The sequence below is a fragment of the Limulus polyphemus genome, unplaced genomic scaffold (assembly GCF_000517525.1).
Source record: "Limulus polyphemus unplaced genomic scaffold, Limulus_polyphemus-2.1.2 Scaffold64, whole genome shotgun sequence".
Classification (NCBI taxonomy): domain Eukaryota; kingdom Metazoa; phylum Arthropoda; class Merostomata; order Xiphosura; family Limulidae; genus Limulus; species Limulus polyphemus.
The window spans coordinates 511,588-537,395 of NW_013665674.1; the positions used below are offsets into that span (position 1 = coordinate 511,588).

Below are 25,808 nucleotides of genomic sequence, written 5' to 3' on the forward strand. Positions count from 1 at the left end.
CAGAGGTAGTCAACACAGCCAGAGAACAATTCAGACAAGGACATTGATAGATGCCACATCTGGTGAGAAGTGATGTGGAGTATATTTCAATCTATAACAGATAAACCCAAACAGGCTATAGGAATCATCTCCCAAAGCCCCCTGGTTAATGTAATGGGTGATAAATCAAGGGACACTGCAGGATCCCACTAAATAAAAGCCCGGTGCATAGGGCCCCTGAACAGTTCCGTACAAGCCACAGAACATCTAAGTGCTCTGACTAGACATAAAAGATCTGGTTATGATAGATTGTAAAGATGAGAAATGTCTTGGAAAAGAATAGGAAAAAAGAATTTATTCCCTTCTCTGGCAGCAAGAGTGTTCAGTTGGAAGGATCTGTCCGGATAGAGCAAAAAATAGGTGGAAGGATAAAGAGTCTACTGAACATGGATGACAAATAAATCAGAAATGCTGCATCCAGATGCTAACAACAGTAGAAATATACCTCGAGGGAAAGGTGATACAAAGAACAGGAGGTCATAGGTTTGAAGGGATAAAGTGATAATGCATGAAATAACAAATCCCAATTAGGCAATTGAAATGGTCGTTTGGGATGAAGAATATGAAAGAATCATAAAACAAGATAGCACAGGAGTCAAAAACCTTTGTATAAATAGAAGGGTGAAAGGGAGCAGAGAAAGATGTTGTATATAATGCAAGGTAGAAGCCAAACCTTTCAAAAATCCATGTCAAAAAACTTGAAACTATAGAAACTGTTGAATGAAGCGGGATAAAGGCTCACTGAAGCCACCACTGACAAACTGTAGTCCATTTCCATCGATAGATTGCCATAGTAGGTTGATGGAGGATATAGTCAAATAAATGGAAACTGTAAAATTTTGAACCCTTTGGTTGGGCAAAGGACTACATAACTTCCATGCATGAAGCTGGAGTCATTAAACATCCAGGTGTTGAATGATGGACTGAGGTTGTCTCAACAAGGATGAATGAAGAGGTAGTGGTAAACATTCCTGGAGCAACTGAAGAAGAGGAAACTATTTCTGAGCAGGTCAAAAAGGTGCTAACAACAGAACCCAATATGGGGTGAAATTAATCACAGGCAAGAGTCTGGGTAAGAGATGAATAGGAGGAAAGGCATACAAATGGAATCCTGTCCAGTCTTGACTGAAAGCATCTATCACCAGAGCTTGTGGATGTGGAATTGGAGACCAGAACTGTAGGCTAGCATTGCAATGGGTTGTAAAGGTGTCTATCATTGAAGAGCCAAACTGAGAACAAATCCATTGAAAGACCACATGATGGAACATCGATGCTGGTGGAAGAATCTGATGGGGTCAAGAAAGGTGATCTGCTGTCAAAATCATAATCCTTTGCACATGACAGGCCAAAAGATGGATGTTATTGAAATGAGTCAAAAAAGAAGATCCAAAGCCTGAAAACCAAGACATCAAGAATGAGAACTTCCCTGATGAGAAAGATATGAAACCACTGTGGAGAAAACAAATGGCTGACATAAAATAAGCAACAATCTAAAAATTTTAGTGGGAATAAAAAAAAAACAACAACTAAAACTGACAAAGTAACAATATCAAAGTTTTTCATTTTTCTCAAACAGTACCCTCTTCCACTTAAACACGCAGGTGGTAGCACTGCCTATGTAGGGATGGCTCAGTTTGTTCATTGAAATGGTATTTTAAGTATCTCTTCAAGAAGTCATCAGAATTTTACAATACTATAAAGTGTTTCCTTTTATAACAATATCTATATAATAACTATATAATATATAATAATAATCACAAGTTCTGGGAATGTCTGTAAATATCACACCAAAAAGTTTGAATTTCTTGTTCTTCCTTCGTTTCTTTATTATTACACGAAAACTCAAAAACAAAATCAACAGTGTCAACCAATTTCACCGAGGTGACATAGTTTCAAATGGAGTATCTGCTTTTATACGTATTATTAACTTGTAACAATTTTTTAAAAAATCATAATACTAGTGTAAATGATGTTATCATTACCCCTTGAAGTTAGCTTTCTTACAGAAATTTGGTGTTCCTTTAAAAAGGGTGAAATTACCAACCAATAATAGATAAACAATAAATATTACAGTTGGAACCTCATTGTATTTAGAACTTGGTTGTAAATACAAACTTCCTATGGCTATTGAGACACCACATTAAGCAAACAACAAGCAAACAAGTAAAGAAAAAATTTCAAAAAAGGAAGTAAATGTAGAGATGGCTGATATCAATCTGTCAAAAACAATGCAAACAAGATAGTAGGGATGGCATTTGCTATTATATAGTGATGATGCAAATGCCATCCCTATCTTGTTTGCAGCAGTTTTGAAGCACTGATATTAGCCATCCCTACATTTACTTCCTTTTTCTACTTTACTTGTTCATAATCCACTCCTTATATGTATCTGTCACAGAAACCATGCCAGGAAAACAACAATAAACATTAAAAAAACAGGAAAGCATAAACATCTGAATTTACATGTAACACACAAATTCATGTGTCTTCGTTAACTCAGTCTTTTCATATACAATTATTCCATATATTTTAATCTCCAAATTTGCCCTCATTGCAGTTAAGAGGAGTATTAAATGCAATCTCTTTGTTGCCTATCAATGTTCATAAGAACTTATTTAGGTGTCAACAATAAAATATGCATAGAAATTTTTAAGGAATTTTTTTTTGTTTTTTTGAACTTTTATAAAAATTTAGAAATAAAACATTATGAAAATTATCTTATGATCTTGTTTGTATGAGAATCAAGGTTATTTGATTGTGACCACCCAGTGTTCTTAAGAGTTGAGTTTAAAAGAATATAAGTTTGCAGTCTTTTACCATCTCCAAAATTGAAAAGAGCATAACAATTGATTATCTGCAATAAAGCTATAAATTCCTTTGTCTTGTCCATGCTTCTTAAATTTTAATCTAATGAGGCAGAAACATAACAAACATTTGAGACAACAAATGGGGAATTCGAGGAAAACATCAAAGTTCAGAAAAACCATGAACAAAACCAAGTTTGTTATTAGTTAGTATTTCTAAAGCGATAAAAATATTATATGGAAAAAGTAAAAAAGAGATCAAAAAGAGATACAAAAAAAACTGCAAAATAAGTCTTAGCCATCTCAGAAGAAAAAAATCAGTTTTTGTCTGTGGACTATAAACATAAAACAAGGTATAATTCTGCACATAAATGTAGAGAAAAGAATTAAAGAATACAAGTACATGTAATTTTTAAACAGCCAAAACAATGAAATATCAACTCTTTCCAATAATATGTAATAATGGCAAGGTTCTTTAAAGTCTTATGGCAATACTCTCTTTAAAAATTTATGTTTGTTACAGCAATAGTTTTTTTATTACTTAGATTACAAGGAAAGTTGTTACAAAAACTAAAACCATGCAGTGGCCTAAAGCATACAACAAAGAAAAATTAATGTATCAAAAATCAAAGATGTCATTAGAACAGAATATTAATTAAACACATATATATATATATACTATAATATTACCTTTTAAATTTAGCATCAAATGTTTTATGCCTAGTGAATTAGAAGTATATTGTCTGGGTGAACAGTACAGAAGCTATTGGACACAGCAAAGATATGTAAACACAAATTAACCAAATGACAAAAAAACATCTCACTTAAAACATTTTGTCAATTAAATTTTATGAAACACCAAATGTATTGTCATGTAGTGGCCATATCAATTGAAAACATTATAATTTACAGCAGATGTAAAAAATTTTTTTAATGAATTAGCACAACAAGAAGCAATACTGTTAACAAAACTGCTATCTTTTGAATTATCATTATATTGATTTATTGCTCAGCCATTTTAAAAAGTATTACCATAGGCTTACATGCAAGTTGAACATTTGCTGAGTCAACATTTTTTATTGTTAACAACTAAAACTGACTGAAGATCAAGGTAAATAAGGTAAATCTGTACATTTAACAAACTAGAGTATTAACTTTTGACACTGAACGTTACAATTAAATACTATAAAAGTCACTCACAGTTAACTGAAAAGGAAAACAATTATAGGTATACCTTGTGAAATTTTACTATCTTACCTGTTAATTAACCCCAAATAAAGCAATAATACACTGTTTGGCTGTATGAATATCAACATACAAAACTGCTTATCATACATATTTCTGTCCTATTGTGTACATGGACATATATTGAAATTTATGTGTAACTTCATAAAATTGAAGAGGAGAAACTATCAAATTTACTGTTACATCATCAATAGTTTGTTTGTTTGTAATTAATCACAAAGCTACAGAATGAGCTATCTGTGCTCTGTCCACCACAGGTATCAAAACCCGGATTCTAGCATTGTAACTCCGCGGACATACTGCTGTGCCACTGGGGGGCGATCATCAATAGAGTAATGAGTTTACTGCACCGAGAGATGAGCTCTGAAAACCACACACAGAAAAATGGGTTAAAATGAGTCTAACAGAGAGTATTCTGTCAACTCATAATATATATATATAACAAAACTATCAAACAAAATGTAAACAATCTAGTGCAAAGAGCTATGAATATAGTATAGCCCACATTTTGAAATTATGAAAATCACAAAAAAAGAATACAGAATACTAAATAACAAATCAGTACATCTGAAAAAAAAAAACATTATACACTTAACCTACCTCCTTAATTACATAAATATTATAATTTTCAGCAACATGTTATGTTTTAAATCAAATAACATACCTTTATACAGGTGTAAACAACAAAAAGAAGGGTATTTAATATTAACTTACGCAATTTTGGATCCATCACCTCTTTTCCCATTTTTTAAATGGACCCCTTCTATCTCTCCAAAACAACTAAACAAGTTTCTAACAGCTTGCTGTAACAAATTAAAGTTTCAAGTTTTATATAGTTTATTATATGCAAAAAATAGGTAAAGAAATGTTTTTTTATATCTAGTAGCTATAACTGATAATTCAGATATTACAGTACATTATTTTAAAAATGGATTTACAATATAATTTTCATTCACAAAACTTATGTTCCATAGAAACATACAACAAAATCTACAGTCACATATTATTTGCTTATATTAACTTTCATGAATAAATTCTATTCTGATAAGGAGGTTAATAATAAAGGCAACACTTAAACAAATAATGTTTATTTCAACAAAATTGGGATGTCTGTAAACCAAACATTTTCCACATTCTTCAAGAAATATTCAATAAATAATTATTATCACAAATGTGTAATAATATAAAAGTAAAATGTATATAAGTAAAATCTGATAAGTTACTGCATCAATGACAGATCACTTTGAATTTATAATAATATTTACATGTAGTTTTAAAACCAGTAATACATACAATTCACCTTTACATACATAATTGAGAATATTTTCAGAAGTTATTCATCACGTAAAAGATACATAATAATGAAATACCTGGTCAGCATGAGCTGGCAGGTTAGCAACAAAGACATCATGTGTTAATCCTGCTTTAGCCATTTTGCAGTGTGAAATCTTCTTTGGAATTATTCTAGTTGTTTTAAACACATGCTAAGCTAATCACCTATGAAAAGCCTCCTGTTCAATATACAAAAGTATACATTCTTATATATTTATGAATGTACAAATACACACAATAATATCCACAAAAACTATAGAAATCTAAAAAGAAAACACAGCACATGATTAGACAGTATTTTTTACAAGTAGAATCTGAATGGCTTTCACAATATTAAATGTCTTAGGAAAACTATTGTTCAGGTAAAAATTAGCTGTACAATAAATATAGTTAAACGTACAGCATAACTCAAATAAAAACGGCGAGGTAAATTACTGATATGTACATTCAGTGCACATGCTTGTTTTGAAATAGCGTTTAAATCTCCAGTATTTGAACTAATAGAACACTAATCTCAGAACATACGATTGAGATATTATGCAACACTCCCTATTGGAAGTTAGTTAGAAGCTCTCACTAAATGTGTAGTAACCATGTTCTTTTGTAAATAATAAATTACCTGACATTAGTCTATTTTTTCAAAAAATTAAATCTAAGATTCCACTGACAATAGTATTACTATTACTAGCATATAAAGCTGGGCAATTTGAGAGATTTTCTAACTGTTTCATCATTGGGTTCATTAATCAATTACATTCTACTATTCTTCCTATTTGTTTTAGATGTTGTTAAAGACAGTTTCCAACTACCCTTCATTTAATATGATAAATAATTTCAGGTACAAAAACTTAGGGTAATGTTGTTCTTTTAATACCAAACTGTTGTATACAATAATGTATCATATATGCAATGCAATATGAAAGTTCACATTTTCCTAAACTGATAACGTATTTCCAATAGATACTAGCTTCTGCCCACAAAATAGCTTTTCTCAATTATTACTGCCCTCTGTCAGTGCACATTTGATTATTTAGCAGCTCTCCACCAATAGGAGTGCAACACAACCCCTATCATAACCATCACCCTCTCCACATTAGCACTTGTTAGTCACTTCGAGATTGGTCAGAAGACCTACACCACATACCACTGGAATTGGAGAGGCTGGGTGAGAAATGTGAGAGGAGTTAAAATATCTATCAGAAATACATTTTCAGTTTAGGAAAATGTAAACTTCCAATATCATATCTTTCCTCTGCTCACAAAATAGCAAGAATCCCACAATGAACTAGTGGAGGGCCAGAGAAAAAAATTATCCTTCTTTAGGAAGTGCCCAAAGAGAAACCATGAGATGTACAACCATAAAAAAGAATATATCACACCCCAAAGGGAGACTTCTGGATGTTAAATGGCTAGGGTACAACAGGTACAGGACTGTACAGATAGTTTAACCTTTTCCAACACATGGCTGCAACTGAAATTGTACCTCAGTTTTGCAGTAGGCAGAGGATCACCTACCTCTTCACCTTGAAATGGGAATTGGTAGGGAAGATGAGCTTCTGTACCAAAATCCATCTCCACTTGCATGCATTTCTAACCTAACCAACACCTGATCCACCGCAAACTGACATCCAGTGGATGGTGGAAAGCCCGGGTGGGATGACATCTCTGGTCCAAAACCTGGCGGCATTGAATATGGTTCTTCTAGTCCACAGTAGGAGGAAGATAGATGTGTATGATTCCAACCATACACATGTGGGAATACAGGTACTGCATCCAACTACAACCAACACCAGATCTGCCGGAAGATGGACCACAAACATGAAGTGCGTCTCCAATTCAAAACCTGGTGGCATTGGGAATTTTCCACCCAATTTGTGATAGGAGGAGGGATAACAGCCAGAACACATACAAGAACTTACTTAGCTGGACCACCTCCAACCAAAACCTGACCCCCCTGCAATATATATATATATAGTCGTGACATGGCAGAGTGCTTCAACCAAAACCTGGTGGTATCTGGAATTGTAAATCAGGTTTGAGATATCGACACGATTATAATCCTGACAGGGCCATCTCAAACCAACCCCAGACCTACCAGGAATGTACATCTGAAGGATGGAAGGAAGGAAGAATGCCACGGTAAGAAAAAGCAATCTGCTACAACCAAACCTGGCAGCAACTGCAACTGTACATTAGGTTCATGGTAGGAAGTGCTATATGCCATCGACACCCACAGAATGCCACCACCCTACTCTCAACTGAGTGGTATGATGCGTCATGCAGGAGGACAGGCCTCCATGGTCCACCAACCAAAAATGTGATGGGAGGTTCCAAACGTTGCGAATTAAGATAAGGGAAGGAAGATCTATGAAATACATAAGCATAATCTTCATATGTACAAAGTGGACGAGGCATACTAACACCTGACCAAGGAAAAGCATCAAGAAATTTGCAAGAAAAAACAAACACATCTATACGGTTCTACTGCCAATTGAAAAATCATTAATGAGTGCAAATGTAGAGAGAGCACAGGTTACGATAAGGGTTGTGTCACACTCCTATTGGTGGATAGCTGCTGCATAATCATTTACATGTGGATATGAAGAAGCAGAAGGTGGAAGGTTAGTGGCAAGCATTGAAAATTTACATGGATAGAGGACAGTACTAATCAAAAAAGCTATTTTGTGAGTGGAGGGAAGATATCATATCAGAACTGGCAACAAAATGAAAATACAATTAATACCTTTATGTGGATTTGTCCTTACAAATTTTCATAAAAGTACTAAAATTAATTTTTTTGTTTAAAATAGCCATCTTAAAATGTATATGATGAAACTGGTAAAGATTTTTTTATCACAGTATATGATAGATAATACACAATTCAGTAAAAGTATTCATTATGATCCTAGAAAAACAGACATTACAACATTTGCTGGCAAGAAAACTTGTAATGATACTAGATGACTTCTTTGCAGAGAATAAAATGATTCATAAGGTTGAAGTTGAAGTATTATAAGAAATATTACAATCATAGAAATTTCAAGAAATCTTTAATCACATACATTTCACAATTTTTGTCTAGTTCCATCATCAGCTTGAAAAAAAACTTTAAAAAATAATTAATAGTTTTATACATATAAAACATCATAAACATTTAAGCATGAATTAGTTGTTTATGACAAAAATTTAGAAAGGATGCTATTATTTAGACATCAAAGGGAGACACAAACAACAGGCATCAGGACACACCTTCACATTTTTGAGTTGTGTACAAGCAGAACACCTGCATACTGTGTAAAGCTGGGCACTTAACTCATTCAAATCATATAATCAATTACCAATAATCATTGATTAGTGCTATGTAAAATAATAAATTAATCAAAGTCATAATTAAATCATTTCATATCAAGAAAATAATTAACTAAGTGATATTACTGTTTCCACTAACTTTTAATTATTTCAACTGTCTTTGTAATAGAATTATTTCAATTATGATTAATCAACATTATTTCTAATTACTTCAGTATTGTTTATCTTAAACGATTAGTGTCACACCTAAGGAAACTAATCAACTAATTGAAATTAGTGTTTCCAATTATTAGTGTTTTACATTGTTCCAACTATCCAAGTCTCACGTGAAAACAGTCAATTAGGTAAATACAATAAATTACTGAGCCCAATCTGATTTATAATTATCAAACTCCACTAATCACCCAGCTCTAATACTATAGCATGCAGTTATGCCAACATACATATAATCTAAGGACAAATGGACCTATTGGTCAATGTAAGCCATTCTATCTACTAAACTTTAAAATGAAAATAAAACACTCAAAGCCAGCCCTTTTCATTCAAATACTTACCAAGCATTCCTTTAAACTACCTCAAATTAACTGCATCTACCACATCTGAAGGCAACCAATTCCAAAGATCAATCACCCTATTAAGCTGTCTTAACTGAAGATGACCTTTACCCTGTCAAAATTTGTGTCTCCTAGTCCTATCACTAGTGCTATTAAGTACAAAAACAATGATGCATCAACACTATCAATATCCTTAACAATCTTAAACACCTCAATCAGATCCCCCTCTAACTCTCCTTTTTACAACAGGAAACATAATTATTAATATCTAATATTTTGATTACTTCAGTAGTTGGAATAATCAAAACAGTAAAAATCAGAAACACTAATTTCAATTAGTTGAGTATCTTCATGGCATTAAATGATTTAACCATAATTTGGATTAACCGATTATTTTATCTCACAGTAATTGATGTAATAATACACATTAGTAATTTATTATAAGGGGTGTTGAAAAATAAATCACATTTTTTTCCCCTAGAGTATAGCAAAGTAAAATAAGATTTTAATTCAATCAAAAAAGTAATTCCAAGTATCAATATCACTTGATTGGGCCACCATTGTTCTCACCCATGAGTTTTGATCGATTTGCAAAAGATTTCAGTAATTCAACAAACTGTTTTTATGGCTGTCTCTGTGAGCACACCAATGAGAACACGAATCAAAGTTTCACATTTGTGTTGCATTCAGGCAAAGTTTCCAACATTTCTTCTGTGCATTGTTGAACGAAAGCTCTGACATTTAAATCTAGAGAGTTCCCAATCCATATTCCACCACTTTTTCATGGACCACTCTTTCAAATTAAACAATTCTGAAACTTTTGAGGCATTAATCAGATTTTTCAAATCTGGCATTGTGATGCGTCGATTGGAAGACTTGAATTCTCGGAGCATGTCTGCGACTAGTTTCTGAGCCATCCTGAAGGCAGCACGTGCAACACAAACCTGAGTTCTAGTGAGCATCATGATACAAAGATTTTGCAAAAAATGAGAATCAAAGAGTCAAACACCCAAGAGCAGGTTGAAATGACGCTTTCTCATGAATGATGATATTCGCAGTCCTACCAAGTTTGTCATTACTTCGGGGAAAAAGTGTGATTTATTTTGCAACACCCCATATCTAGTCAATTTTCCAATTCTACAAGAGTGGTATTTTCATGTAACACTGGATTACTTAGAATGACAGAATAGGTCCACTGTAAAGCAATTCTGAATTTTCTAAGGAGGAAAAGGTGTGAGATTGTTATGGTTTTGTTTACCATTCATTTATTATTCGTTCTATCATTACGTTCAATGAATTTTTAGTTATATTAAAGTGCGAACTCACCTTCTATCTAGAGTATGTTGATTTTGAGCATGTACGTATTATGAAACTGACACAAGCTTCCCCTAGCAGTCATGCACAGACATTAATGTTGTGAAAGATTATGTAGATTTATGGTAATAGATAGTCACATGAAATGTAATCTCGTGGTCTAACCACTAAATGCTTTCCTTGATCTTGAAAATGAGTTAGTTCAGAAGATGTAGTAAGAAAGAATTATTGCTCAATATATTTAATGATCTTGAGAAATGGTTTAGTTTATGAACATTGCATTATTCTCTGGTAAATTAGGTTTTTTCTTATTTTGGTTCTTTTTCCTCGTTCTGTTTGTATTTACTGAAATTAATAGCATTGATATTTATGTTGTATTGTTTATTAGCATTTGTATCTACTCTGGCCAAGCACAGGTTTACCAACTGCTGTTTTGGGAAGTGATAAAATTTGTATTCTAGTTGTTTGAAAGTTTTATTTTGGATTTTTTTACATTTTAATAAATTGCTTTTATTTTATCCTACTTGTAACATTGATTTGTTTAGTCCATTAGAATGTAATCAATTATACTGATTAATCAGCCAACTCTAGTCACAGGTTAAACTTCAAGAAAACATTAATATTTATAGAAATAAATTAAAAATCATTTATGAGTACTTGAATTTAAAAAAGAAAGAGCTAAACTCTCAGTAATCATGTGCCAACTATTTCACTGTTGGACAATCTAACTGAAATATAAGGGAGGTTATAACCTCAAGGAATCACCTGACCTACCATTGGAAATCATCAAATAGTAATTTTGTTGTATCATAACAACTAAACTTTTTTCACTTAAAACAGTATCTTCCATTGGAAAACACTTCTGTTAACATCATTGTATAATGTGCAGTATTACAGCCATACTTTTCATGTAAAGACCAATTGTTATTTCAAGAATATAGCACTTCAGCTAGAATGAAAGCAACTTAATACCTTTCTTGACCATGTGTTATGCAAAAACTGCACATACCAGAATAAGTGACATATTTTGAACACTAATGAAATAAGAAGGTAGAAAAGAATATGTTTTATACCACACTGATGTTAGTAAGATAGTGGAAGAAAGAATTACTATTAATACTACCTTAACTCATAATTACACAACTTTGTCATAAGTTTGACTTTGTCAATTACAATTTTGTCTAGATCAAAGTATAAAATAGTATAACTACTCAAAAATAACTTTGTTTAATAAATACCAATAAATCAAAAAATTCACCAAAACTTCTTGGAGTTATCTTTGAACTCAATCTTTGCATAAACATCATCTTCCTGTTACTTAAATGGAATGATTCACAAGCAGTTCTTGTTTTACAAAAACAAATTTCTTTTTTCTATTATACCACCATATTGCATTAAAATAAAATATTAAGTTATAACACAGAGTTTTTAGAAGCTTTACAAATTAATCTAGTTTTTATTGCAGATGATGTTCAAAAACATTTTTCTAAATATCCCCAATATCAAACCAAAGTTTCTTCTAACTTGAAGTTAACCTTTCAAAATCATGCCTCCATCTGACACACTATTAGTTCACACAACTGACATATGAAGGAAAAAAGCTGTTATCACTATAGTTATATAACAAAACTTGTATTGATGTAAAAAAAAATTAAAATTGATATAATTTGATTTAAAATTATTACTGCTATAAATAGTGCTGTATGTTCTGAAAAAGCAAATTTCATAAATAGATATGTTACCAATTGGAAGAGGAGGGGTAGGTCTGACTTTAACTCTGAATTAAAATATTTGTGATATATTTTTTATTTCTAAGTATCAATTTCAAAAAATAAAACTTTTGGTTTGTAAATTTTAACTTTGACATTTTTTGCAACCATGACAGGATACCAGTTGCAGAGAAAGCATAAAAAAACCATAAAAAGGGGAATTTCCATTGATGCTAATAAAAATGTCAAATGACAATAATGGTACATATGCCTACAGGCCAGGTTTGCTCACAGAACTGTTAAAAGATGTGCACAACCATGACCAAAGCAGTTGATTGGGGAGACAGAAAACCCTTACAACCCCTATATTTATAGAAAACGCCATGGCAAAAAAAAAGACTCCTCAGGTCAAGCCCCACTGATCCCTATATTTTATTCCAACTTTTCTATATCTTGTATGAATTCTGTCACAAAAAATTACATAATCAGTCCAGTAGACTCAGAGATTCATTGTTAAAACATTACAAATTCAAATCCACTACTGAAATAGGGACTGATTTTCATCTTTATTTTTAACTTTATTTAACTAGAGCTTATTATTAGACATTTCTATTAAGATAAATAAAATGACCTGCATCTCTAGAAGCTCAATTCTTACAGCTTCATCAGTCCCACATTGGGCTAATAACGATACATTCTGGAGATAAAGGTTATTACTTTATACACCTGAAGAATAAAATATTAGTCATTAAAGCCAAACCATGAAAATTAATTTTATCAAATGTTAAACCTCACTTTGTTCATAAAGTCACATCTGATATTAGTAGCTGTAATGGCAACATTTATTACAACAGAAATAAATAAGTGTCACATACACTTATTTTATATTACAGATACATTGAAAATCTGGCATTATGTCAACCACTACTGTTTCCATTACATCACTGCCAGCCTAATGAGCTCTAGTATTGGACAAAATACCTATTTAGCAATGGATATAGCAGACAAAGTGTGGATGACATGCATATGGGTATTGTTATATGTTTTTCTTCGCTTTTATTCATAAGTTCTTAGAATTGCTAATGTAGTATTCTCCCATTGATGCTATTGTCACTTGACCTCCTCTTGAAACAAAAAGATGAACTTGCTGGTTCACCATTTCTTCTGAAATGTTGAGTAAAATGAAATAAATAAGTAAATATATATATATATATAATAATAATTATAAATAATTGGTTTTAACATCAGTATATACTAATCTATTATTAATCCTTACCCTCATACTCATCAGTAAATTACTTAAATAAAACTGATTAAAATTACACTTCATCAACTTAATCTAATTCACACACTAACAGTTGTTATTCATGCAATTTCGTAACATGAATACCATCTCATCCACTACTACCACCACTTCAGTCATATCCTTGCTGGACTGATGGGTCCCCTTCAGCAATAACTATAACAGATAGAGTTTGACTGATATATTGAAAAATATTTTTCTTTGCTTCCTCTCATAAGTTCTTATAAATACATTCGACAGTGATTATAAAACACAAGTTTGAGTGTTCCACTTGTTTTCACATGAAAATTATTTTAAAATAATTTTTTTAACATAGAACAAAACTTACTTGTAATATAAAATGATAAAAACCCTATAACCTGAGCACTTTGAACAGGTGGCATACTGAAAAACTTCAAAAAGAAAGGTCCACCTTTCAAAAGTACTCAGGTTATACTTGTTATACTATAGAGTTTTTAATCATTGTCTATTAAGATGTGTTTTTCTGACATTATGTAACTTACTTGCACGTTGTAAACTGTAATCCGTTTTATCTGATTCTTTATCTTCATTAAACCAATTTTTAGCTGTTGTTTTTTAATATTTTCTCAAACCGTAATTTAAAATACTGGGCCTAATTATCACACTGCTCATCAAACATTTGGTAGCCTGTAGGCAAGAGACAACTCGTCTCTAGCCAAGGTTTTTGGCAGCTTCGGGTAAAACACATGTACTATACAATATAGCATGTCTGTTTTAATTTGCACGTTAAAAATAAAATACATATTTATATAAATAGTTATAAAAACTGGTTTCGTAAAGTACCGTAAACAAGTAAAAATATTTAAATATATAATTAAGCTTTGTTTTATTTTAAAATACAAAATAAATTTTACGAGGTTTGCTTTCTCCACGTTACACATACAAGCACGGTCTTTATTCCATCACCAACATTCTTACACTTTACAGTTATAAGTTACAAAATAGTGGTCAACGTAAATGTTTATGCTGGGCACGAATTTTTTTATGTTACTGTTAAACCTACTTGATACAAAGTCTATGAATGGTTTGAACAAGTATATATATATGTATGCATTGGCAAATATTAATTTAAAACTTTAAGTACTACAAATCTGCAGTGATTTTAACTTAAGTTAAACTAATTAGTATTATTACAACTAACCTTCCGATACTATATAGTGGCCACCGTCTACAACCCAAATTAAAACAAACAATATATCTCTCACGTGACGAATTCTAAATCAAATAGTCAATATAAAAGTAACTATGGTTATCACAAGATAATTAAAAATTGTTAATTTAAAAAGGGGAATATGGATCGTCTACACTACTAATCAATTTTAGCGTAGTCAAAATAGGGGCTTAGAGCTTGAGAAAATAATGTAAATACTATTTCCAGCCTAGTTTGTTTACTTTATTTAGAGTTTCTAGTTGTATGCTTGAAAATATAATCTTTGCATTTTGATTCAACTTGTTTCTGTACTTCTTTAACGATCCCTATTCCCCTTTCTAATTTAATTCTTTTTGGTGTTCTTGTTTCTTAAGTTTTTTTATGCCCACGTATTAAGAACAAGTCTGATTTTTTAAGATGGTTTATGCCCGTATGTTCTATTAGAAATTTTGTGAAATTCCTGGGCGAACCTTATTATGAACCATTATCGTGGTTCGTGATAATTTCAAAATTTTAGTTTTTGATTAAGTGGATCGTTTCTTCTTGTGTTTATTGACACTGCGATATAGCGATATATATGATACGATTTAAATTAGTTTAGGTCATTTTTTAAGTAATGCCATTACAACGGCTAAAAAAATAAAATGACCTGTACTTCTTTAACCCTAAGTCTGCGACTTCACCACACTGGAATTGGTGATAAATCTGGGGTATTTAACATACAAATAATTTACCAAAAATACCCAATAATAATAACTGAGATCCTATGAATAAAGACTGCCCTTTTGCGAAGAATAAAGTCAGTAGCGTTTTTCACCTTTTTGTCACTTGCGACTGCAAATTGAAAAGATGTTTCAACTGAATTAATCATATCGATGTGGATATGACCACGATGGGATATTCATTGAAAAAAGTTAACAAGGAGAAGAGGACAAAGAAGGTTTCCAAAAACAGAGTATAGTAAAAACTAGATGTAGAAAGGAGAAAACCTCTTCTTCTTCTTCGAAAGCAAAAACTGTTGTTGCCTTTGGGTTTCACCAAGTGGCCTGAGGCATATGCAATACCAAATCAGGAAGCTACAACTTTAACGTTGGCTATTAGTGATTTCTTCTTCAGATTTGGTATGCCATATGAACTGCATTCAGATCAAGGCCGTAACTTTGAATCAGCTATGTTCCATGAATGCTGCAAGTTGTTTGGCATAAGAAAGACCAGGACAACGCCACTTTACCCACAGTCCGATGGGATGGTAGAAAAGTACAATTGGACACTGGGGCAGGAATTGGCAAAGTTTTGTAATAGTCGCCAAGATGACTGGGATGTCTTACTTCCTCCACTGTTGATGGCCTATAGGACAGCAGAGCATGAAGCCACTGGATACACTCCAGCAAAGTTGATGTTTGGTCGGGAACTTCGGTTGCCAGTGGATCTGTTAACAGGACGCTCACCTTATGAAGAGTTGCCTGAAAATATGTCAGAGTTTATGAAAGTGTTATCGGAAAGGATGGATGATATTCACCATCAAGTGCATTCAAACTTGACAACGTCTGCTGATTCGATGAAGCTATATTATGATAAGAGATCTACTGAAGTCAGCTTTGTACCAGGAGACAAGGTGTGGTTGTTCAGTTGGGATGAAGTGAACAATGGAACAAATGACGCTGCTGAAGATGTGTCATCTTAAAAAGCCAATGTTGAAGAAGAAACTCTACTCGGTTTTGAGAAGGGAAACAGTGAAGCCCTTGATGAAGTTACTACCACTTATGTGACTGTTACCGATGATAGGACATTTCCTGATGAAGCAGATGAACCCCACATGAAACAGAAGCCAACGAGACAGAGACCAGTACCGAAGAAGATTCGTCCCGTGAAATGAAGAGACTTTGTTGAATTTTAATTTTGTGTTTGTAAATTCTGTACATTTAATTAAGTTACTGTTAATTGTTTATTGGTTTAATGTAAGTGGCTATTGTTCGGGACGAACAATACTAAGGATGGGGCAGTGTTACGACAGTGGTAGTCACGTGACTCTGGTAACACGTCATGATATTCTCGAAGGATGGGGAAATTAACAAACGACCAGAGGCGTAACAATATCGTTTGAACGTACAGGTAAGTAATACTATTGTTCCAACGTGTGCTGTCACTTCTATCGTTCAACGGGTTATTTTAGGTATATCTGATAAAATAATACGAAGTCCAGTTCTCATAGCAATGACAAATTAGTTTACTTTTTCCTTAACTTTGCTAAAGACTACTTTCACTTGTCCACGATTGTAGATCTAACTTTGAAAATAACATTTTTACTTTGAACATAAATTATTTTCAAACCAATTAATTAACTTAATAGACAACAAACACTGAATATACGCAATCACTCATTAACTTGAATTCTCATTCACTACTTAAATGAATATTTTACTGAATCATTGAATAACTTCTTGCCCATTTTTATACTAATGTACCATCAAGATCTTAGTTAGATTTGCTAGATCTTAACCTCATGCACCCTTAGCTAACATATAAATTAATATATTGCAAGCATGGTTTATAACATTGCCTCCTTTATGGATTGTGAAGTCCCTTGAACAATCCTAATACAGAAATAAAAACCTACACTAAAATATCCGTCCACCAAGTCTTTTTTTGTGATTTTTCTCTTATGATGTCTATGGTATGCAGATGAGGGTTACATTTTACCTCATATCGTCACTGAAGGATTCCTTCCTAGATAGACTGTTGAGTGAATCCACTAGATGCTCCATCATGGATGATCCTCTGGAATTAGTCTCGACTGTAATCTTAGGTAGGTTGACTTTCCATTGACAACTTCTACTCTGAAGTTACCCAGTTCACTGTTTTCTCGCTAGCATACTTCTAAAGATGATCTTGGTTGGTGACCTTTGGCTTGGATTCCCTGTCCTTCTGGATTCTGTATCCTACGTCATTGGCTCTCTTCATTACAACATATTGAAAGAGCCAACGCCTACCTAATTTCTTTTATTTTTTTGCAATGAGAATTGCTCAGTCATAACATGTCACACCAATGAAATTCAGTCTTATCAGCATTAACATCATATCAATGTTTTATTTTTATTATAAACTGATTTAAGTCTTTCCTAGGTAATAAAAAAAATGAAAACTTTATTGTTCAGATCCACGAGAGCTCTTCCAACCATTAATCCCTCAAGACATGACAGACTTTTTGGTTCTATTATGCCGCAGTCACTAGATGTAGATTTACTCCCCTTAACTCCCTGTATGAATATCTCACTTCTCGGTGTTACAATAACTGTCTCTTGTTGCTACTGAAAGTTCTACCTCTATTGTAGAAATTTCCATCTAGTGCGTAAGTTTTCCTGGTCATAGACTGTGAAACTAATTGAAGCTAGCCTAACCTTGCATCCATGTTTCTACGTGAAATCAGCTCCAATATGCACCCTTCCTTGATGTCATTTACCCATACATCATGAGGCATAGAGAAGTTTCCGATAGTAAGAATACTAACTTTCCTTTACCTTGAACCTTATGCCCACTTTTTTTGTTTTCATCACTCCATCTTCTTTTTAAACTTTAAAAACATTTTAGCCACCTTTCGTTGTTAAATAAGGTCAAACTATTGTAGCTGTAGAACCAGTGCCAATCAACACGGTGCAATGTTTTTCAACAATAAACCCATATACTCGTGGACGGTTGTCCTCAAATAATGAACATCTTATCTCATTTGAAACAGTAGGGTCTTCCTAGCTGCATTTTGTCCTTTAAATTTAGCTAATTTCAGTTTTTCCAATGTCTTGTAACCTCTTTATTGTTCCTTTGATCTGTTTGTGCTCAAAGACTCATCACTAGAGTATTGTCTATTGGCCTTAATAGCAGCTGCTAATTTTTTTCAAACTTGATGTTATGGCCATGTTTCCCATAGTTATAACAGTTCCCTCCTTCTGGTGTTTTCTGGGAGGTGTTCTTTCTTATTCCATACTGACTATATTTTACGGTTTCTCAAAATATTTCTTGTGGTTTATTTCTCCCATTTTGTGCAATTAGCTGTCTGATTAATTATTTCAATTCTTCTAGACTATCAATAAGTGGAAGCTGATGATTCAATACTACAGGATCTGATATTCCTATAACTTCAACTAGATGGTGCCTTTAGTAGTTTATCTGCAGCTTTCATGGATTCAAGTTCCATTGCCAAATGAAAAGCTTTATTTAAAGATATACACTTAGCTTGCTTCAACCTACTTCTCATATCGTTATCAGTTATGGCATCTATAAATTAGTCACATGTCAATGAATCTATCATTTCAGGAAGATCATCCAGGTAAGATAATTAGTCAAGCATTTCCAAATCATTTGCAAGCTCAGCTAAGTGTATAAATTTCTTCTTTTCTATGTATGTGGAATTTTGCTCTAGATACCCCCTTCTGATGTGTCATTCAAATCTGTTGGATAATGCTTCATAGTTACTATGACTCTCAGCTGGAAGATTACTTTATGTCATTAAATCTGGTCCTTTTAAACGGGCAACAGGATTAATCACTTTTTGTTCACTATTCCACCTGGTAACTTGGGAAATTATTTTTAGCTAAGCCTGTTGTACCTCCCATGTCACTTTTCAATCTTATTTAATTGGTTTTTCAATTGAGTGATGCTATGGAATTGTGAAACTATATCTTATAGCAACATAGCTAGGGTAGTCCAGGAAGGTCTTGCAGCAACAGATGGCACAACAACACTAATGGTAATAAACTAGACCAAATAATTGAGTTCTCCAATTCCATATTTTGCAGTAAATGATACTTTACGTTCGAATTTTTGGACAGATGCAGAAAGATGTGTGGATAGTTTAATCTTGGCATTCCTCAATTCATTTCCAGAAGTTTTATTCTGTCACTTTTTTGTACTTCTTGTATTTTGTTATTACATTATTTCCATACTTCATTGACGTATTTTTGTAGTTCTTCAATCATATTGTTATAATTCCTCCATAAATATCCAACTGATTCATCAGTCTTGTCTTCAATTACATTTATTTATGTTCTTATTTCTTTTTTGAATATTTTGTTTCTTAAATCCTCTCTTAGTTTTGTATAAGTTTCTTCATGGATTTCTTTTAATTTTCTATCTCCTTCTTGATGTCTTGTAACAGTATCATTAACTCCAATAAATCTATGTTATCACTTTATGAGGTCATTTCGAAAATTAAAGTTTACTCAATGTTCTATTTTATTTTCCCCAAAATAATGTAACTTCTGATTGCAGTTGTTGTAAGGTGTTCTATTACTTTTATTGTTTGGGGAGTTCTTTTAGATTACTTTATGAAAATAATACGTAACGATAACAAATTAGATTATTTCTTATTTAACATTTGCTACTGGCTACTTTCACTTGTTCAAAGTTCTAAACCTAAGTTCCCAAATAAAGTTTACATTTTCAACATAATTTCTTTGCTACCTGACTGATTAACTTGATTAACAGACTACAAACTGAATTCCCATTCACTACTCAAATGAAAACTTCACTGACCTCTAAATCATCGAATAACTGGTTACCTATATTGATACTTATGTATCGATCTAGATCTTAACTTTATGTGCCCTCTCGTTAAAATCTAAATCAAAACATTGAAAATATAACCTACAATGCTAATTCGGCCTCGCAACTAGCCAAGAACTGGGACTTGAAAATTCTAGTGCCACACCTGCACAGTCTTACATGTGTAAATGACGTTCTAGTGTACATAAAAACATACGAATCAGTTCTAATATATTAAACTGATCTTTGAAGATAAACATTAGAAAGAATAAACTAATGCTGAATTTCTTGTGTACAAAGCGAATAACAACTATTTATACAATATCCATCCCAGATTCAAGCATCCAGGAAATGACAAAGTGTGGAAAGAAGTACGTAATTATCCAATTATCCTAAGTTTCTCAGTAGTGGTCACACACGTGTCATAGTTAACTACAGTGGACATTTAATTCCAATTGAAAAACTATGTTACAACACCATAACAGTGTACTTTTCAAAGTGTCAATGCTGGCATGTATGAAGCCAGATCAATTTAATCTCGACAGTGTGATATCGACACTAGCACTGGTGCAATGTTTTTATCAGTACAGGATGATACAGAAAAGGTATTTAAGTATGCCAAAAAGTATTTTGGCGTAATTACTATACAACGATCACTTGGCTGTGATCACTTTTGTCGATCGTTTTAAGAACTACCCGAGTATCTGTAAGACCCAATGCAGTTGTTATAACAATCTATGAGGGTAGTGCAACTTTCACTAGTGAATGATCACCACATATAACAGATCAAGAGTTTCAAGAGGGTGGGCCAGTAAACCCAAATCTATTTAGGTACTGCTTGCTTGACAGTAGGGTGAATTGTGGCCTTCACAAACTGATGAATGCAGTGTAACTAGGTAATATATATATATATACTAGTATATAGCTCATCAAAAATGATGGGTGTTAAAAAACTCTGTATATATATATTGTTATATATTAACTAACAACAATTTTATTCACATTAAAAATCACATCTTGATTTCATATTATTTCCAATGAAAATATCATAAGTATTTTTCAATTTCCCTTGGAACTGTGAATCAATCATTTTCTTTAGACGTGCATCTGGTTTGTTATTGTTTGTTTTTGAATTTCGCGCAAACCTACACGAGGGCTACATGCGTTAGCCGTCTCTAATTTAGCAGTGAATATTTATTAATTAATATTTATTCACAACTTAAAACTTTTTAAACATAGCTTTTAGACTTTCACAGGGGGTGTATGGTTTAACGTTGTGTATGCGTAGAAATGAAGAACTAATTTGATTTACGTGCTACAATTTATAGTATTTTCATTAATGTAATCAGTTGTTTTTAAGTATATGTTTAAAATTTAACTTAACTTATTTGGAGGATCTATTTCAAACATTCATATAATTTAATGGTTTTACAATAGTAAAAAGTATTTTGTAATTCAAGAACTAATTTCAACAAAACAAATGAATTATAAGTTAACTTATTGATTACACTGTTGAATATTTAACAAACATTATAGGAAGAAGGAATCGTACACTATAATTCAGAACGTAATATTAACAGATCAGTTTTAGTGAAGAGGGAGACGGATGAATTTCATGATATTAATAAAACGAATGGAAGATTATATGAATTGAAAAACGTAAGTAACTTTATTTAATAAAGTTTCTACTGTCAATAGTTTTAAGTAGATTTCAAAATTATAATATAACTTGAATTTTGATGAGTATTATTCTTGCTACCTCCGACCAGTTAACTATTCCAATTAGTTTTCGAGCTCACCACAAAAAGCGCTGATGACAGCGTGACACGAAGACAGAAACTGTTTATTATTTAGATAATTATATACCTGGCATTTATATAATCGTTAATTTCACTTTATGAAAGCGATTTGCATACATTAAATCAGTAAAATGTCATTATAGATACAAATCATGAAACCGCAGGAGACACGTTTGTTCGTGGGGAATTCCTAATCATCGGACATCCAATTCACTATAGGTATACTTATGACTAAAAGAAAATGTCACAGTCTTTTCTGACAGAGAATATTCATATAATGAGATTTTTAAATGACATAATGTCAAAGGACACAACATTTCAAAGTTGAAGCCTTGAGTATTTGTAAAGAAGTTTAAGACAACAACAAACAGTTAAAGCCCCAAGTAAATCTCCAGCAACATCTTTATCTGCGAAATGGGGGCTATCGTTATGAAATAGAGTCCTACAGCATATAAAATTAGTGAGATGAAGCTGACCCTATCCCATATTACCTTTGAGAAGATAATATACAATAATTTGAAATTTACCAAACCTCACATGCCAATTCATAAGCTCCCAGACAAACCTTGAAGTCAGCACGCATTTTAATGAGAAACATAAGTACAGAAATTGAAGTCTCAGCATTGATATTTAATAACACACATCTCAAGTCTCCCATCACAGTGGAAGGTCTGTAGGAAGCTTCTCAAGATATATGGTCTTAGATTGACTTCATTGTTCATTGCAAAGGTTTGATGCAAAGGACATTTCGATATTAGGCAATAATGTATAACCAATTAAGCGTTATTAAGAATGTAGGAAGTAGATGTGTTGTACTGTCATTATAAGCATTGTACCTGACCTGTGATACAACTAGTGATTCCTGAAAAATCTAAGGAAGGAGATTCATTAGACTTGGAATAATACAAGAGCTGGAAAGATACTGGAGTATTTCGTGTACTACAACTAACATGCGGAAACTTTTTTTTTTTGAAATTACATTCCCGCGTATATATTAAAAGGGTAGGGTAAGCACTGTACTATGAGTGCTGCAGAGAATAGACCTCAATATAGCTGATACTCTCTTAAACGCTGATGACAGTAACTGGCATGTGTTGGTCATTAATGGTGACTCCACTTCAGAACAGTCTGTTGCTAATAAGTTAGCTGAACAGTGGATAATAAAATTTAGAGCTCCTGAATGTTTCCACATGAATCAAGGAGTACAATGTAACAGTCTGCTGTTTCCTGTTTGCTGAGTTGAGCTAAATATTACTTATATGGAAAATGCAAACTTCATATCAATTTGATGGTTTGGCTGAAAGAGCCATGCAAACTGTCAAGCACATTCTTGCAAAGTTATTTAATTTTAACAGAACTAACTGGCATGATCACCTCTTATATGTTATGACGGCATATAGGGCAAATAAGCAACAGGTACCAGCTATTCTCTGAAAATGTTAATGTGAAATGCAGAACTCAGCGGATGTGATGTATAGTCCACATCTCAGTGCAGTTGTGCCACAATTTCCACGTCAACAAATAAGTAAAGAGATGTTATAATAAGGCAGTGAAGGAATTCCAGTTTGATCAAGGTGACTGAGTTTGCTTGTGGTGTGTGCCCGAAACATGGTAGCTCAATCCATCAAACAACAAATTTCAGCAGTCACTTGGTGCATGAAAGCATGTTGAACATGTTGTTCAGCTAAAACCATATGTCACTGAGCAAGGACTGAATTATAAATCAAGGGTAGAATGAGTTGATGAGTCACATTGAGGGAACTTTGTTTAACTCTCAACCAAAGTTTCATGTGTGTTCATGAGGAGTCAGAATAAGAGAAGGTGATAATGGGATAGCTCATGTGTTCAGAAGATAGTTGCAGAACAATATCGACTGCTAATATCAACTAATATCAACTAATATCAACTAATAAGACTTGGGACTGAAACCAATCAGTATTTTGAACAGCTCAAAAGCTGATTCTTATCTTCCAAGTTATTGAGTTGGTATTTTTTCAGAAATATATTGAATATCATGTGAGAACCACTAAATTACGACAGCTAAAATTGTTGATGATTGATATTCATTTTTGATTAAAGCAAGCTAACCTACTTAGAGTGAAGCCAAAAATTAGCCTGGTAATGAGTATAGTTAATTAAATGTCCTTCTCTTGTGTTCTTACTTATAAAGATTAAAATGTATTAATATCCTATCAGTTGGGTACCATTATTATTAACGATATTTTCGGTAGTAAACCTAATAATATCTCACGAGATTAGGTCAGCTAATAATGCTAAACAATCTCTATAATAAAGGTGTAATAAAACTACATGTACTTCCACAGGGTCCTCGGAAGTATTCTGTATCAAGAGTAAATAAAACCAAAATTAAGAGTAAGAAACATTTTTATTTCTTGCTTTTGAAATTCTAAACGTCATGCTGTGCCATAGCCTAGAATGCATAATTATTATCACGATTCATGGCATGCACAGGTTTTACTAACGTTAGGACAGTAGAAATTGCAACGATAAGCGTCCCTTATGTGACGTCATTTTAGTGTCTACTGACTGACTGACAAACAACACATTACTGCATAGTGGTGCGAGGGGTTAAAACAGGTAACCCCTCCAGGCACCCTTCGTATCCCTTTCGGGGGGAAAATAAGTTACATTAAGCTCGCCAATACTATTAAAGAATGTAACAACAACAACAAATATTAGAGTATACCTTACTTACTGAACATATAAACACTGTTTGTTAGCTTCAAGTACTATCGTATATTAAAAATTCCTTGAACAACGTAATATTATTACAACCTTGTGTAAGCAGAACTATCCACAATCCTCCCTAAAAACGTCATGTGACTAATGAAAATCCATTAATTGGCTCCCAGAGTGTAATTTAAGGGTAACCTGACATCTGAGATAAACTGCTACAATACATGTTACTGTTTAAATATGGAGTCAGGTAGCAGGACAATACCATAGTACATCCAAAAACAAATGCTTATGAAGATACAAAATATTAAATAATAAGTTAAATGAATAGCTAAATCCTACAATAAACAGCAAGAATATTGGTTCTGTAATTGAAATATAACAATGTTAAACACAATACAAATAAAACAATACACTAAACATACCACTCCCACTTTTTCTTACCTTAATAAAATTCGTGGATCATCAGCAGGAAATAATAAATAAAGTTAAATCTTCTTTAAAAGCCAAAAATTAAGCACGGTTATCCTCGAAAAAGCTCAACAACAGTAATAAGACTTAGAAAATGAAGTTACAACAATCATATATATGGAAAATAAAGTAATCAGCAAAATGACACAAAAAACAGTTAGATAACTTGTACTGAATATATATATATATATGTAATAAGAGCTTAAATTAACGGGAGTTGAAACTAATAGTAATCAATACAATAAAGCAGTCACTACGTGAAACTTTCGAAAGTTGTGGTATTCGGTAAAACATTTAAACCTCTAATTAGTAGCAAGAACGTTGCTGAATTTACCGTACAAATGAACACATTTTGTGCCTAAAATATAATACGAAAAATCCTGTTTGCGAAAAATGCCAATGCGTTTACTAGCTCTAGCCAAGAAGTACTCTTAGTGTTATGTTTAATAAGTTCTATTGTATTGTTGCGTCATCGAGATCACGTGATAATTCTCACGCTCTCTTGTTTCTAGAACTATCCCGTATC

General features: G+C 32.7%; 1 protein-coding gene across 1 annotated transcript in view; it reads right to left on the reverse strand.

Annotated features, from left to right (window-relative positions):
- LOC106464888 (serine/threonine-protein kinase 31-like) overlaps positions 1-14,850 on the reverse strand; it is a 70,891-nt gene extending 56,041 nt beyond the window's left edge. Inside the window, exons 1-3 of the mRNA XM_022393203.1 lie at positions 14,776-14,850; positions 5,459-5,599; positions 4,803-4,891 (exon numbers count right to left, since the gene is read on the reverse strand). Of these exons, the coding sequence (XP_022248911.1) occupies positions 4,803-4,891; positions 5,459-5,521 (152 nt within the window). The 5' untranslated portion in view covers positions 5,522-5,599; positions 14,776-14,850. The remainder of the gene's footprint in view (positions 1-4,802; positions 4,892-5,458; positions 5,600-14,775) is intronic.
- Between the last annotated feature and the right edge of the window lie 10,958 nt (positions 14,851-25,808).